Source organism: Podarcis liolepis, assembly GCF_965112155.1.
Source record: "Podarcis liolepis genome assembly, chromosome: 5".
NCBI classification, from domain to species: domain Eukaryota; kingdom Metazoa; phylum Chordata; class Lepidosauria; order Squamata; family Lacertidae; genus Podarcis; species Podarcis liolepis.
Genome location: NC_139556.1, coordinates 67,529,540 through 67,546,281, shown reverse-complemented (window position 1 = coordinate 67,546,281; position 16,742 = coordinate 67,529,540). Strand labels below are relative to the sequence as shown.

The 16,742-nt window shown below is 42.3% G+C and overlaps 1 protein-coding gene across 4 annotated transcripts in view; it reads right to left on the bottom strand.

Annotated features, from left to right (window-relative positions):
* Nucleotides 1-292: 292 nt before the first annotated feature.
* The window catches only part of UBXN7 (UBX domain protein 7), a 29,114-nt gene continuing 12,664 nt past the window's right edge, over nucleotides 293-16,742 (bottom strand). For all 4 annotated transcript variants that reach the window (XM_083506490.1, XM_083506491.1, XM_083506493.1 and 1 more), the window contains 7 exons: nucleotides 14,701-14,813; nucleotides 7,689-7,835; nucleotides 7,439-7,529; nucleotides 6,730-6,857; nucleotides 5,613-6,003; nucleotides 5,108-5,187; nucleotides 293-4,430 (listed from right to left, as the gene is read on the bottom strand). In XM_083506490.1, coding sequence (XP_083362616.1) covers nucleotides 4,269-4,430; nucleotides 5,108-5,187; nucleotides 5,613-6,003; nucleotides 6,730-6,857; nucleotides 7,439-7,529; nucleotides 7,689-7,835; nucleotides 14,701-14,813 — 1,112 coding nt within the window. In that variant the 3' untranslated portion in view covers nucleotides 293-4,268. The remainder of the gene's footprint in view (nucleotides 4,431-5,107; nucleotides 5,188-5,612; nucleotides 6,004-6,729; nucleotides 6,858-7,438; nucleotides 7,530-7,688; nucleotides 7,836-14,700; nucleotides 14,814-16,742) is intronic.

Sequence of the window (16,742 nt, the reverse complement as noted above, 5' to 3'; positions counted from 1 at the left end):
TTGTCAGAATGGTTGCTTCTCTAAATCCTCCACTTTCTAATGCAGTGTATTAATCTTTGATATAAAAGAAGTCCTACCTAAAAGAAACGGGGTAGAGGCAATAATCATATTGAAACAATCATTTGATAGCATATGCCCACCCTTGGCATCACACATTTATTTACTAGAAAGTCAGCAGGCAGACACACAGAGTTAGGTCCTTGTCTGTGAAAATTTGCCTTCACAGAAAACACATTTTTCCTTTTGTATCCCAGGAGAACTTATTCCCTTCTAAAAATCAACAGGCTAAGAATTAGTGAAAAGGTCTGCTTTATTTCCAGGATCAAAATATTACAGTAGGAAGGGCATTTACACATATTTATAAAAATGCAGCAATTGTATATATATATATTTATATATATGTATATCGGAGGTTGCCTTGAGTTTGGTCCTTCCCATCACAGCAAGCTGAAATCTTCTCTTCTCCCCACCCATCTTAGAATTCTCATAATTACAAAGGAAACAGCTTCTACTGAAAATGTAGCAGATCAGTTTTACATAGCTTAAGCTATAAAGTTTTAAGATCGCAACCCAACATTAAAAAGTCAACCAAATGTCTTGAAGGGTACCATAACTTTGATTATAACAGTGTCCAAACCATATGCTCCCAGCTTAAATAGTTTGTAATTTAACACCTCAACCCCCCCCCCCCATAACCTGTCATTCTATTTTTAATTTCAGAATTCTTTTTGGAATTTGCCTTTCAGTATTATTCCTGTAGCATTATTAGTGTTAATGTGGTACATCTATATACATATGCTTGCCACTAAAAACTAGCTTCACAATCTTTGTTTACCTGTGTTGCATCAAAGACCTCTCTCTAAAATCCAGGTTTCAGGAATGATTTGATAGTGTTGCAGTGGGGGGGGGGTGTGGAGTGGAGAGAAAAGGGTATCAAAAGCCTCCTACGTACACATTTGCTTCTTCATCATAAGCTTCCATAGCAAAGCAAATCCACCAAAGGAACTGAATATGAACCTAGGGCTCTGAAATGAACTAAAGCACAGTCTTGCTAACATTGAAACATTAGAAAAGCTATTCAGGTTAACACAGTGAGGATTATCTTGTTAATAAATCTGCAGGCACCTGGAGGTAATCAAAAACTAGGTTCAAATGCACAGCACAGCTTAAACAATTTGAGTCCAAATATCTTCTTGAAAAGTACATGCTGAAATACAAGGCCTGTAAGAGCACACTATTAAGAACAGTACAGTTTAAAGTTTCAAATTGGTACGCCTTTTTATTTATATGCTGCTTTTCTGTTCTCAAGGCACTTTTTACAGGAACACTGGTGTCAAGACCTTCTCACCCCAATACATTGCATATCTTAGAACAATTCTGTATCACATGCCTGTTAAGCTGCTGAACTGCTTCAAGGATACAGTAAAACATAGGAAAGATTAAAAACCAATTCATCTGAAATACCTAGTACGTAGAAAAGGCATTTTAAACCATCAGTAAGTTGCCTAAATGGTGCCTCAGAAACTCAATCTCTCCACCCCCATGCCCCATTCTCAGTCTCTCTTTAGAGCTTGATATGTGAAATAAGGACAGCGAGAGTTTGCACAAATTGTCTACTCCCTAGATCTTACAATCCATTCAGTAGGATCTGATCATTCAGAAACCATGCAAGTCACTTGTGTACTTTGAAAGATGCTGCATAAGAAGTAAACTGCCGAAAGATGCCTAGCTTAATGACTAACAATGACTAAAACCAAAAGGACGCTTACCTAACCCATTTCAAAGCATTTTGTAAAAGCCATCTAAAAGCAGTGGATTGTAACCAATGGCTTAGCAGACAGTGCTTCTGCTAGCTCAAGTCTGGCTACCCAGTTTTCATCAATTCCTTTACATACTGCAGGCCCCACTCTGTTCTGGAGGGTTCCCCAACCCCATAAGCAGCATCTGGGGAGACTTAGAAGGGTAGGGGCCATCAGTGAAAATCAGGTGCCCCAACTTCCACAAGTGGAAGCACTTCTGCTAAAGCAAAGCCACCACTGGATACAAGCCAGCTTTAAATTAAATCTTCTGAGGAAAGGGCCAACCTACTGCTGGTGAAAAGAGAGTGGGAAATGCACATAAGGCTCCTTATGCTTGGTGTACTTAGAATGAATGCAACAGTTATGGTCAGTAAGCAGTGAAAGGCTTGCACTAACCAATGCCTAAAAGGTTTAGCTGGGGAATAAGTAAGTTGGTGTTGACTATGGGATGGGGGGTGAGGACAAAGTAATACTATTACAACTTGGCAGAATTTTATCCAACCAAGTCATACTCAGAGTAGAATCACTGAAATTAATGAACCTAAGTTAGCCATGTCTATTAATGTCAATGCATCTACTCTAACATTGGACACAACCCATTGGACCTATTATGAGTATGACACCCAATGGATTCAGTTCTCTTTCCATAATTGCACTTTGCGATCTAACCAAATCAGTAGAGTGCAAACAGCATCTTCTCCTCAGAGTAACATGCACCTTACAAATATATAGGGTGAGTGTGTGAGTCTCTGTTTTACAAACTAGTAACTAACCAGGCAATTATTTGACTTTACACTTTTAGTTTTAACAGGCAATGTTGCCTTTCATCCTTCGCTAAGATCATCAACTATGCAAATCAAATGTATGCTGGCACTGGTGTTTTTTTTAAAAGAAGTTTCGGGGGTTTGTCAAAAGCTAGATTTCTTAACCAGCACTCAAATATGACTCCGTTAATGTACTTTATTTGTGAATTTACACACTGCCAACAGTGTGGTTCTTTAATTATGGCCTTTGCGGTCAAATATCCACCAACACCTTAGAGAAGCAAGGGGTTAATTTTTTCCGCTGTACAATGTAGTATAAGCATTTTAATCTGCAAGAATGATCCTTGTGGGACCTTATCAAGTGTGTGGCAACAATATAACCATCTTTTGAACTGGGGTTCGATTACAGCAAGTTTTACCAAGCCGAGGAAGCCACACCATACCTACCGTAATTAAATGGACAATCACAACAAATAGTGGCAAGTAGCTGTCTGAACAACTTGAGCTTCAAGAACACCAATATTACTGCTTGAAACTATCTTATTTTATGTTGTTAGCATCTTAATTTAACTAAGCGTTTTTAAATTAACAGAAGAGCACAAGAGAAAGGCTTTCCTTAGAGCCGAGTACCTGTACAAATACACTGAAGCCCAGTGTTGACAGAATTCCAGAAAGGTACAGTTAATGAAAACAGCTTTTGAGTTATGACAGAAGAGGTTTAATAAGTTTTACATTCATGGTCAGTACCTTGCCACATTCCACTGATGGTAAAATCCTGACAGAAGATGAGAATCAATCCCGCATTCCCCCAGTTTTAATTGTGACAAGGAAAGAAGAAGCCCTGAAGCTATAGACCAAGCACAGAGGGTTAGGAGCACAACGGTTAGATTATACTAAATCTACTGACTACATCACCTTCTTTTAAAGCAACTCATCCCATCTGCAACAAAAGGAACACATACAAATAAACTCAAACATATGTTCTAAGGTGGTTCATTTTGCGCCTTTCTGGGAACTGTGCTTGTGATGACTCCCAAAGGGCTATGGATGGGCAGCTGTTTCCATATTTTTCTCCACATGTGGGCAAGACTTTTGACACAAGCATCTGGGCATGTGCTAACTGCATTTAAAGTCTGTGTGCATGCCAACCTGTGGCAAGTCAGTTGTGTGCACTTGCCACCGCATGCAGTATTCGACTTTCAGCATATGTTGGTACCCCAGGGGGGGAAAAACTTGTTTGTCATTGCATGCTGAAAACCTAATCCTGCACATGGCAGTGGGGACTAAAAGCTTTCTCAATGCAGCTAGCACATGCTAAAATGTTTCTCTAAAGAAACCCACAATATTTGGTCATGTGACCGGTTGAAAAATAAAATATATTAAAGAAAATATATTTCTTTTTTTCTGAGGGGAATGAGAAACTTTTCTTATTCTGGCTGTTCAGTGCCCCCAGCATGCTTGATATACAGGCAGCGCTTCTGATTTTGATACAGCAAACATGCCTTCCTCCAGCGTCAAAGCCAAGCAAACCTATCCTGTTGTTTCCATATGGTTCATTTGCTAAGAGTAGCATGAAAGGAGGGAGAGAAAAGAGAAGCCAGCAAACTGCTGCCTGATTTCAGCTCTGTAATCCCATGGAGCCAACTGCACACTGGTGAGTTAATATTGTAGGCAAAGATAACATGGGTGGGCAAGGCTGGGAGTACTAATTCCTTTCCTGCACGAAGACAGTCTCTTGAGGACAAAGCCCAGCCTCCTGTAATGTGATGTCATAGTCCAGATGGGAAAGTTTCCTTCGAGGAAAGTTGGTGAGGAGTTCAAAACGTTCATTGGGGTATCCTTTCGACTGTACATGTTTGATGAGAGCCTGGAGAGAAAGCAGAGACCAGTGTCTTAATGATGCAGCACCAAAATACAACAGGGTGGTATCCAATGCAGTTCTTTTAGCACAAGGACTGTGCAACACAACTTACCCTCTCTCCTAAATCTGTTCTGGGTTTCCCAGCCCTAGAACTCTCCCCCAACCCTCCAGAGAAGATGTAGGAAGATGAGAGGGACAGGAAGTTCCACCACGCAAATGGAAATATTGCACTACTTTGCTGGATACCGTAGTTTTCAATGCAATGTATGACAACTTATTATGGAAAGCTACGTCAGCAAAAGGGCAGCAATCGCTGCTGTAGGTCTTTAACCTACACTCTGATGGCATTGCTGTTATCACGGCATATACTGTGTTGTGAATGCCTAAGTTAGCAAAAGGTAGTATGAAGAACAAACAGCCCAATTTGTCTGGAGCAGGACATTTGGACAGTAGAAAACTCTAGACAAGAATTTGGGATCCAGTCTTGGATAGAGACCTGACAGAAGACTAGGCTGTTAAGAGGTGGTTAGAAGTCATACATGAAAAGGGAAAGCATATGTTGTACTATAAGAAGTGTAAGTGGGGAAAAACCAGGTAAACAAAAGCATGTCTGAAATGCACACAGAGACTGGAAAGGACATTAAGACCAAAAAAGCAGTGGTTCTTCAATCACTTCTACTTACCAGAAGCTTAGCTTGTTCAGGCAGTGAAATTTGTTCCCTCTTCCCATCTGGATACCTTAGCATTAGCTGTGCCTTTGGTCCTAATAGAAGAAAATCACAATTAAAACAGAATACATGAACAAGCTTTCGCAATCTGTGTGCTGATAATTTAGTACATATCAATATGGAAATGTACACATTTCAAAAAGTTTCGAGTTCATGTGAGGGCTCATAGCTTGGTGGTAAGCTACATGCTTTGCATGGAGAAGGTCCCAGGTTCAATCTCCAGTGAAGATACACTTAGCAGGGTTGGGAAAGGCCTTTGGCTGAAACTCAAGAGCCACTGCCAGCCAGAGTGGACAGTACTGGGCAATATGGACCAATGGTCTCACTCACTATAAAGCAGATTCATATTTTAATAACTATTCCTTCACCACTAGAATAAAAGCCCCATAATGGATTTAGCAGACTGAATATTTAACATTAGTTTTTTTAATGATAGGAAACATTTAACCACCACACTTACCGTTCACATTAAGTTCCTTCACAGCTGCTTCTGGCTTAGCCCCAATCTCCTCTACTACCCCAGAATCCATGCAAGATAGTCCTCGGTGGTTTGTTACCACCTCTGGTTCAGTCCTTGCTGTGGGCTCAGGTTGGGGCCTTCTGCCTTCCTCTTTCCTACAGCCCAAATCCTTATGTGGAGATTTCCTAGACTTGGCAGGATTCTCTGGCTCATCATCATCAGAACCACAAACAGAAATAAATTCCTCACTTCCAGAGAAAAGCTCCGATTCAGACTCTTCATCTGATCTGCTTTCCTGCTTGACTTGGTCAGAGTCAAAATGTGTCTCCTGCAAAGATGCTCTGATGGCAGCTTCCAACTGGCTATCTTCACTCGCATCAATGAGACTCTCCTAGTTAATATGACCATAAAGAAAAAAGGGAGACATTATATTACACTGAGAAGTAGGACAGAGACAACAGAAAATTATTCCTCCTTTCTATGAATACTTTTGCTTACAAAGCAAAGTATTACCTTTTTTTTGATGTTAATGTGGAGCATGTCATCATCATCATCATCAATATTATGACCTGTCCTCCATCAGAAAATCCCATTAGGATATAAAACATTTCCCAAGAAGAAATTGGGACTTCTCCCCACATTACGCCACCACTGCTTGCCCACTCACCCCCCATCACCCTGTGGACACTTGCCTGGTTGCACTCCGTAGCTGCTGTCGCCGCTTGCCCACCTAACCACCCTCCCGCACCATCCCACCGCTGTTCACTTGCATGCCGTCTTACTGGCTTGTGTGTATGAGTGCCTGCCACTGCACTCCACAACGCACTGCCCCTCATCTGTGTGCCACCAGATGCATGAGGCTGTGTGCTGCCACACATGCATGAGGAGGGCCGCAGTGATGTACTTCCGGAAGTGGCACTGTACTTCAGGAAGCTTCAGTCCTCCTCATGTGTGTGCCTGACTTTTGGTTCCCCGCTCTTTTCTGCGCTATTGGCTGAAATCCGGGGACATCCCAGGATGGAATCATAAGCCAGGGCTGCTGCCATAATTCTGGAATGTCCCAGTAAAAATGGGAGAGTTGGAGGGGCTCAACAACGATTATAATTATTATACTCACAGAACGAGAACGCTTCTGGGGAGGGCTAGTGGAATGTCCATCCAGTTGTCCATGCTCACCTAGGAACCCAGTCACTTGGTCCAAAAAAGAAGTTACATCTAGCTGGTGCCACTCAACTAGCTTCTGTCCTATTTAAAATAGTAATAAACCATACTTCAATAATTGGAGTTTCAAAATATCAGACAGAATGAAACAGTAGCAGACAGAATGAAACAAAATAGAAACACTGACTTTACAGAATTTACATTTGCAGTGCAAATATGCTGGAGATTTTAACTCATATGTGTTATTTAAAGAGGACTCCCAACATACTTGCAAAATGATTCTGTAAAGGGAACAGCAGGATCAATTCCAGTGGCTGGGAAGTAATAAATGCTAATCTTTCTCTTAACCCCAGATATCAAATAACCAACTGCACCTAATGGACTTAAAGTAACATGGGCAAAAGAACAGTGAACACTGACCCAGCTAGATCATACTCTGGTCCTGCATTCTAAAAGCAGTCAGATGCCTCTGGGAAGATCATGAAAAAGATGAGAAAGCAAAATCCCTCCCTTATTTGAGCTAAATGGAGATATACCTTGAAACACAGCAATCTTGATTACAAATCAATCAGCTCCCAGTTTACAATCATTTCTAAAGGAAAGTTTTTAGGTATTATTTATAAAATACCCATAGCTGCAATAGAATCAAGTGTTTCACCTCTTACCTGTCCTAGGGTCCAGGATAGACACATAAGGGAAGTCTGCTAGTTTGTAGAACTGTATGTATCGTTGTCCTTCCTCACTGTCGTGGTACACCTATGGAACAGCCAAGATTTCCTTTTAAATGCTTGAAGAAGCAATTTCACAATATAGCCCAACTTGGAGCCACAACATAGCTAAAATAAAAATTAAATGTAACCCAGATATTGGCTCTTTTACTAAGCTTTTCGTCACTGAGGAAAGCAGCCTTCCCACCTGCCAGAAAATGAAGTGCTCTCTGATAAGGTTTTTCACAGCCTCGTTGCTCCAAACGTCACGGTTGAGACACTGACAGGCGAAATCTTGTACATTCTGTATGTTAATCATGAGCCACTTGTTCTGCATCTGACCACACTCCTTGGCCTGAAGACAGGAAACAACAGTAGGAACATTAGCCAAAAATGAAGGTCCAGCAAGAAACAATGCCAGCAATGACGGCTTCTACTTATTGTGGCAGGCTTCAATCAGGACTCAAAAAGGTAATCTGCAAACCAGCCTGACAAGCGGTGTGCAGGGTTAGAGAATTCTGCAGGTCAACTTGTCTTACTAAAGATCACACGGTGATTATCCCAAACTGCTGAATGTCAACATGTCAAGGATAAGAAAGTTTGGGGAGAAAGCATGGGGGGGGGGGGTTGAGGTATGGAAATCCAAACCCAAGAGTGGAACCTGAATAAAACATTATGTAATGAAGAACAGGAAACGAGTTATATTGATCTGACCGCAAGACAGACAAGTCAATTCAAGAGCCAAAATTGTGGTGGATTGGCATTATTGATAAACTAGCAGTTCCTTGTTCCATTATTCATTCCCTCTGGTTTTCTGTTTGTATATGCTATTTTTTTTATATTATTGGAGCACCAAGAGCCACTTTCTGATGGTAATTCAGACTGAAAGTGGGGGAGGTGGTAGGGTTTGAAGTTGCAGGAAGAGATCTTACTGGTTTGAGTCACAAAGCTGGCATTGCCTGATTGGTTGGTTGCAAGTTAATGTAGGAGTTTGATCAAGAATGTAATTCTGATCGCTGAATTGCCATACCTGTTGAAAAAAAGAGTGCTATATCAAAATTTGGAATGCTCATATTTCCTGAATAAATAGGGGGAAAATGGTTGGGCTTCCTTAAAAGAGATTTTACTCATGGGTTTGCACCAACTGAATTCTTCAGAAAAAGGAAACAATTCCTGATGATTTTGCTTTCTGGAAAATAAGATTTCACTTTGTAAAAGTGAAGTATCTGATCTATTGACTACTAAGTGATCAACAGGATAAATTGTGGATTGCAGACACTGTCAAATCACGCTTCATAGCTATGCTTTGCAATACTTTTGCATGGGCCAGCAAACAAACAAGTCATTTCTCCCAATCAAAGAAAAAGGGTGTTACATACGAAAAAGGTCTGGAATTTTAAATATTACCACATTTTAAAATGAACATTTGGTACTAGATGCTCAAAAAATAAGTGTATATTAAATAATCTTTTAGTTGTATTATGTGAAAAGTATTTAAATCATTTGATACACGAACTATTTGACTGAATCCAAAGTCGCATAATCCAAATTTCCACTCACACAGCAGGGCTTACCCTTCCTCTTCTTCCCTCAATCTGTCTGAAGTGTCCTCAAGTCTCTGGAGCAGATTTCAGAAAGATACAGGGAGGAGAGTAAAGTCCTTTTGTGTGAGTAGAATTTGTTCCACTTGCACACAAACACCACTGAATACAACCCTATGTTTTTAAGATTTTGTTGGCAGACTGTAGGCATTTAAGACTGAAAGCTGAAATAGTATTCTTGGATTAGAATTACTACTTACACTTAAACAGTGAAGTGTGGACTCCTCCTGCCAACTGCTATTAAAATGTATGTATAATTTATTGTTATAACACAGCAATTTTCAAAGTTAGTATATCTTAGAAATTCACATGGTGCAAACTCAAAAATCTCTTTAAATGTGCAAACTTAGTGCTCACATTGTATATAACTAGTGAATTTGCCAATACATGAATTCAGGGTAATGTATTTTGCTTCTATAACCTGTAGCAGACTGATATATGGTTTATGCCAGTGTTTCCCAACCGGTGTTCCGCGGCACACTAGTGTGCCGTGGAACGTTGCCTTGTGTTCCGTGGGAGGGAGGCGGGCGAGTCGGGCGGCGAGAGGCGGGGCGGCGGCAGCGAGGAGAGGCCGCCCAGCACGGGGCTCCCGCCGTCTGCCTGCCTGGCTGCCTGCGAGCTCGGCGGGCAGCGCTTCCGTCCACAGCGCCCGCCTCTCATTCATAGGCGCCCCCCAATAATTAAAAAAATTATCGCGCGCCTTGGCTCCCTCGTCGCGCGCCTTGGCTCCCGCGGCCGGCGAGGGGAACCCGGGCCGCGCGCGGCTGCTGCCGCCGCCGCCTCTCCGGGCGGGAACGCTGCGGGTGCGCGAGGGAGGAGGGCGGCCCCCGGGGGCTGGGAGAGCCGCGCGCCTTGGCTCCCTCGTCGCGCGCCTTGGCTCCCGTGGCCGGCGAGGGGAACCCGGGCCGCGCGCGGCTGCTGCTGCTGCTGCTGCCGCCGCCTCTCCGGGCGGGAACGCTGCGGGTGCGCGAGGGAGGAGGGCGGCCCCCGGGGGCTGGGAGAGCCGCGCGCCTTGGCTCCCTCGTCGCGCGCCTTGGCTCCCGTGGCTGGCGAGGGGAACCCGGGCCGCGCGCGGCTGCTGCTGCTGCCGCCGCCTCTCCGGGCGGGAACGCTGCGGGTGCGCGAGGGAGGAGGGCGGCCCCCGGGGGCTGGGAGAGCCGCGCGCCTTGGCTCCCGCGGCCGGCGAGGGGAACCCGGGCCGCGCGCGGCTGCTGCTGCTGCTGCCGCCGCCGCCTCTCCGGGCGGGAACACTGCGGGTGCGCGAGGGAGGAGGGCGGCCCCCGGGGGCTGGGAGAGCCGGGCTGCCGTGGCCGAGAGGGCTGCTCTGCCGGGCGCCGCTGATATAATTTAAGAAAATTATCGCGCGCCTTGGCTCCCTCGTCACGCGCCTTGGCTCCCGCGGCCGGCGAGGGGAGCCCGGGCCGCGCGCGGCTGCTGCTGCCGCCGCCGTTTGTGGTCATGGCGGAGCTGCCGCCTAGGGAGGAGGGGAGAGGGGGCTGGCGGGGGGGCAGGCGGTGAAGGGGGCTTGACTGCCCCTTGCAGGCTCAGGTGTGCACAGGTGGTTCCCTGGCCACCTGCATCTCTGTGTGTTGATCAATTGGAGGGGGGAAGGCAGGTAGAATTTGCAGCCGGAAAGAACCCAAAGGTCATCCAGTCCAACCCCCAGCAATTCAGGACTCACAGCTAAAGCATCCCTGGCAGATGCCCCCCCCCACCTCTCCCTAAAAGCCCCTTCCCCTGTCTGACTGCTCTCACCACCAGAAAGGCCTTCCTAATGTTTTGTGGGAATCTCCTTTCTTGTTCCTTTATATTTTATTGAGAGTATTACAAGGAGTTAAATTGGCGGGGGGGAGGGGGAATAAAAAGGTTACATGCATTAAAAATAAATAGAAGCAGAGGAAAAGAGCAATAACAAAATAGCAATGGAATATAATTAAGCCTACAGAGCTATATATGCAAATGGATCTACTTATTCTTTCCCTTGAAGATACATTGATTCGTTTGTTACTGTGGTTTCGATCAATACTTTCCAAAGATCTTTACATTTGTCCATGCATGATCTTTGTCTGAAAGCTCATGGGTTGCAGGAGTTGTCATAGGAGGTTATATTTTTGACCTTCCAACTGTTATGGAAATTACAGGGGGGGCACATCTTTAAAGTTAAATGTTGCAAATATGCCTGAATGTACCCTTTCAACTTGACAGCTCAGGGAAGTTACCTAGATAAAATCCTGTAACACAATGTATCAGCCTTAATCATTTTGCAGATGTTAAGGGGGGGGGCAGAGCCGGCAGCCACCATCCCTTTCCGGTGGGGAGGGGGCAGAGGAAAGACAGGAAGCTTTTCCCTGCAGAGTTAGACCCCTTGGCTGCGTGGCCCTGTGGCAAGTGCCTTTACTTAGCAGAGTGCATTCCCCTTTACACAGGAGGGGAGGGAAAAAATTTGAAACTTACACTTTCGTGCGTCCCTCCCGGCGCGACGCTGCGCGCTGACGTCACGGGGCTGTAATGGTGGTGTGCCTCGAGATTTTTTTCATCAAACAAGTGTGCCTTTGCCCAAAAAAGGTTGGGAAACACTGGTTTATGCTACAATAATAGAAGTAAAACATCTGCTCCAATTTAGGCAAAGTGGCTGTAGCAAATTTTCAAAATATTCCCAAAAGGACATGGATGCTTGAACTTAATAAATGAATTTAATAACTGAATTTTAATAACTGAATTTCTATTTTTTGCTCCGCACTGCTACAACCTTAGCATATTTCCTGTTTTCTCTCTCTCTATAAAGCTACATTTTATAAGAGTATGAAACCCCTCAACTCAGAGAGATGGGCATAAATGAAAGGAAAAAAAATGACTGCATCCCAGCTTGAGCCGATAGGTTGCTGATTAAATTCTTAACCATACAGAGAAGGCAAAGGAAATTTAGAACATACCAAGTTGTTGAAGAAAAAGAAGCACTCTTATCAATCACTTCTACGTCACTTTGCAGTGTATAGGATGCTTTAAAACTCTTCTCAAATACCGTATAGCCTCACAACTATCTTATCAGAAAGTTTTGTCTGAAGTACTGACTTGGCTCAGAGTTACCCTTTTAGCTTACTACCAAGCAAGGATTTGAAGCTCATTTTCTCATGTGTGAACATGAGAAACAATAAAAGATACTGGTTTCTTTTTGCTTTAACTGATATACTGCCAAACCTGTCTAGATCTAGAAGAAGATAGAAGGAAAGCAACTCGAAGTAATTAATGTTACAGAATATAAACATTCCTAAAGCTGTGATGGACAAAGCGCCTCCAAGCTCAACAAGACACCACCACTGATGCACCAGACTACCTCTGCATTCACAGTTGTTTAGAAATATGTAACTGCATACTGGGTATCAATGGTGATAAAGTGCTGGGAATTTCCATCTGCTTCCTCTCTTCCCCATTCCAATACATGGAAAAACCAACTCATGCCAGTGGTCTAGCTGTGTGAGCCGTTTATGTAAAAGAGGAAACTCTTGTGAAAATGTGGCTCCTCTTATGAAGCAAGAAAACTATGAGACGGTTGCATCTCATGCCAAGTTTCTTCTTCTAATGTTTATCATAAACAAAATAACAAAATGCATTATTTATTATTCTATTCTTATCCCACTTCTCCTCCAAAGAGTTGAAGTGGCACATAACGCTCCTCCACATATTATCCTTGAAACAACCCTGAAAGCAGAGAGTTGGTGACCAGACAAAGATCGCCCGGTGAGCTTCATGGCCGAATGAGGATTTGTTAAAAGTACAGTACTGCTTAGAATCAGTAAAACATTTCACTCTTATTTTGCCTAAAATGATTTTACTCATTAAAAGGTGTAGATTCTAAAGGTGCTTTCAATGCAATACTATGAGGTTCCAGCACATAACGTAGAAAGAAGTGACTGGAAAACGTGTGTTGATATGAATTAGAGTCTCCCTGAAGTAGAAACCTACTAGAATCTTACTTTGTAAATCTCTATCGTATTATATAGTAAACAGGGTGGGGGAGAGTAGACTCTGCCTAAAGGAACTATACGGCAAGCAAGAACACAAAACATTTTAATATAAAAGGCAATGCCAGATCAAAAACTGAAGGAAAATTAATCAGATGCAGGTATATGAAGCTTTATGAGGAACAACTCCACTAAAGACACAGAAGTTAGAGGCAGATTTTTACTCAGAACAGAAAGAGGTGTCATGATTGAGAGTAGGAAATACTACCACAAATTAGAAGGAACTGGAAGAGGATGACAGAATGTGAACCTTTGAAACCAGCTACACTATCGACCTAAGAGCAGCTTATACACAATTTGTTCAATACCCCTTGTTTCAGGAGCACAAAGTCGGGGCAAAAAGTCCAGCAGATCTTGGTAGAAAACGATTTCTGAAAGTGGTTTCAATGATATGCAGAAATGGAAGGGTTAGAAGAGTGAGTATGATGTTATTTACACATAAAAATATAGAAGTTGTTTAAGTTCTGCAGCTGCAACAGTAATGCTACTTGCAACCAAGGATATGAACACTAGGCATGCATCCTTGACCTATTCTGCATACCCAACAACTAAAGTTTTTTGATTAACATTCAGTTTTGTTTAGTTCATATTAATGCTATATAAAATAGGAAGGGTGTTTTGTGAGCCCTCTTTAATGGGTGTAAAGTGTGTGATAAAAAAAAGGTTATTATGACAATTATTTAATGTTATCCTACTTTGTTCTTTAGCTACAGATATAAACATACTTACTTGTATGCAAATTCCACTGAAAACTCAATGATATAATAAGTTAATTAAAAACAAGACAGATAATTTACCAATCAAGCAAACTACTGCCTACTTGTTCACAGCAGTTCTTCAGGATTTCAAGCAAAGATCCTTGCTAACCCAGCCAAACAGAGACCCCCAAATATCAAGGATTCAGCTTATGACATTATATACTTAAAGCCTTCTCTACTTTGGACAAAACTCCAAATATATCAAAACAAGTGGCCGATAGAAGGATTTGACAAGCCTGACAAAGAGAAAGAGCAACACAGTTTCCCAATGAATAGAAACAGGATTTTCCCATCAAATGGAGCTACGAACTGAGCCAGGGTCTTTCCAATCGTATTGGGAAGGGCCATAGCACAGTGGCAGAGCATCTCTCTTGCATGCAGAAGGTCACTGTTCAATCCTTGGCATCTCCAGATAGGCCTGGGAATTGTCCCCCATCTGAAACCCTGAAAAATTACTGCTAGTCAGTGTAGGCAATAGTGAGCTAGATGGACTAATGGGCCTAGCTCAGTATAAGGCATCTACTTATACCCCTAATTAGTTACAAATATACATATTGCTCAGTTATGGACAACACATCTTAAGAAAGGGGCAGGGGGGGAGAGGATATAGAAGATGGCAGAGGAACACAACTGCAGAAGGGTACTTTTTCAAAAATGAATTCAAATTGCTTAAAAGTTGCCTTCTGTGTCCAGGTTACATAAATACAACTCGTTGCCATCATGCTTAAGTGAATTCTTTAAGCATCATATTGAATTATCAGGCTGCAAATGTACACATATTCACATGCAGCTGGGCCCAGGCTACCACAGAGAAACTATACCAAAGCTCAGCAACCTACCGTTTCAAAACTTCCTTTATGCATCAGATCAATTGGAGGCCTGAAGAGATCTGCAAGGGTGGTGAGTTTCTTGTCTATTGCTCCTCCATTCCGCAACTCTTGTTCCTGCCGAACTGCAGAGCCCAGAAGAAGAAAAATAGGAGGTGAACAACATTTTTACTCCAACATGCTAAACTGCTTTTGGCAACTATAAACAAAACATTTGTTAAAAGTGCAGAAAGCTTGTTTTAAAAGATGAAATCAAAAAGGGGGAAGAAAAAAACAAGGAAAGTAAAAAAACAAGGAGAGTAAGAAAGTATAGAAGTCACACCTTAACATACTAACAAAGAGTTGTGGGGAATTTGAAAGCTTGAAGACCATTTTATGACATATTGGGTTGGCCCTTATATGGACTTTTGAATTTTTCCTATGAGCCAACATGATTATCATTACTCTTAGTCTGAAGCATCTTTTTTATTATCCTAAAATATTTTTTTCTGCTAGGTACTCTCTCTTGATAGCCCACTATATATTTTTAAGCTTAAGTCTCAGAGCGCAATATTATACATTTGTACTGAAAAACATGCCTCACTGGCCTCAATGAGACTTACTCCCATATAAGTGTCTATATAGAATCACAGCTTAAGCATTACTGAAATATAGCTCTTCATCTACTGGTAAAAATGCTCTTTTTAATTTTCCTCACTTTAGTGTTAAGAGCAGCATGGTTATATTTTAAAAGCTTAACTGAAAATTCTACATGAGAAGTGTTAAGGGTGATTTCTTTTCAAAATAAGTTTATATAATTGCCAACACACATGGACGTGGGATTATATGCACATCACCCCATTTCAACTTATCAAAATCAATACAATTTGCTACCAAGAAGTCCTCTTATGGACTTACCAAAAGGTAAGGCTGATTGTAAGACTTGAGCTGATATTGGGAAATAGTGATGTTTTAGGTACCTGGGTCCCAAGCTACAGTATTTAGGGCTTTGTATGCTAGTACTAATACCTTTAATTGGGCCCAGTAGCTCAGTGGTAGCTAGCACAGTGCCTTCAGGACTGGTGAACACATGGTGCCATCAGGCAGCCCACTGACCAATCTGCAGCCCAATTCTGTACTAGCTGCAATTTCTGGACCGTCTTCAAGGTAAGCCCAACACAGAATGAATGGCAGTAGACCAGACAGAAGATCACTGGAGCATAGAGTATAATGGCCATGCTATCCCAGTCTAGGAGGAACAGCCAAAGCTGGTGAACAAGACTAAACAGGGCATAAGCAACCCTAGCCATAGAGGCCTCTTGAAACTCCAGTGACAGATTAGAACCCAGGAGTACTCCTAGACTATGGACATGTGCCTAAAGCCAAAATTGTGTATAGTCAAACCTCACTGGGTTCATTGGTAGAGGGACTGCCAAAGTAGTTTCTCCTGGAAATGTGCCCCCTTTCTATTTTATTTTTTCTTTGGTCCCACACATAAAGCTGAATGTGCACAAGTTGTGGGCTTACTGTTTAAATTGAGAAGGGACAGTAAGGTCTAATATTTAGCCCACTTTGGCAACATTAAAGGCTATTTGCATTTTAAGATGGAATATTTTAATAGATAATCTGGGAGAAACACAAATAGCAAAATCAGGCAGAATAATAAACTACAGAAGACTTGACAGAATCTGGCAATCCAAAGCAAACAGTTACATAGATGCAAATACATTTGTGACTATGAAGCCTTGTTAAGACATTACCCTGTCAAATCTCATATTAAGCTTAAGTATGTTACCTACCTTGAATATAGCAGGTTGGGATATAAACCAACCAACCCTGAGTGTCACTTTCCATACTTCACGTGTTCATAGGCAATTTTATTTACATAGTCTTAAGAACTAAACCCACACACCAAGAGATCATTGACACCTTGTTTCAATACAGAAAAATATGATAAAGCATTTTTGAGGGACAAGGAAAAACATTTTTGATGTTAAAATGAGGGCTGCATCTGTTACAGCTGATCAAGAGTCATGAATATATAGGACAATTTTTTTAAAAAAACCAATTAATTG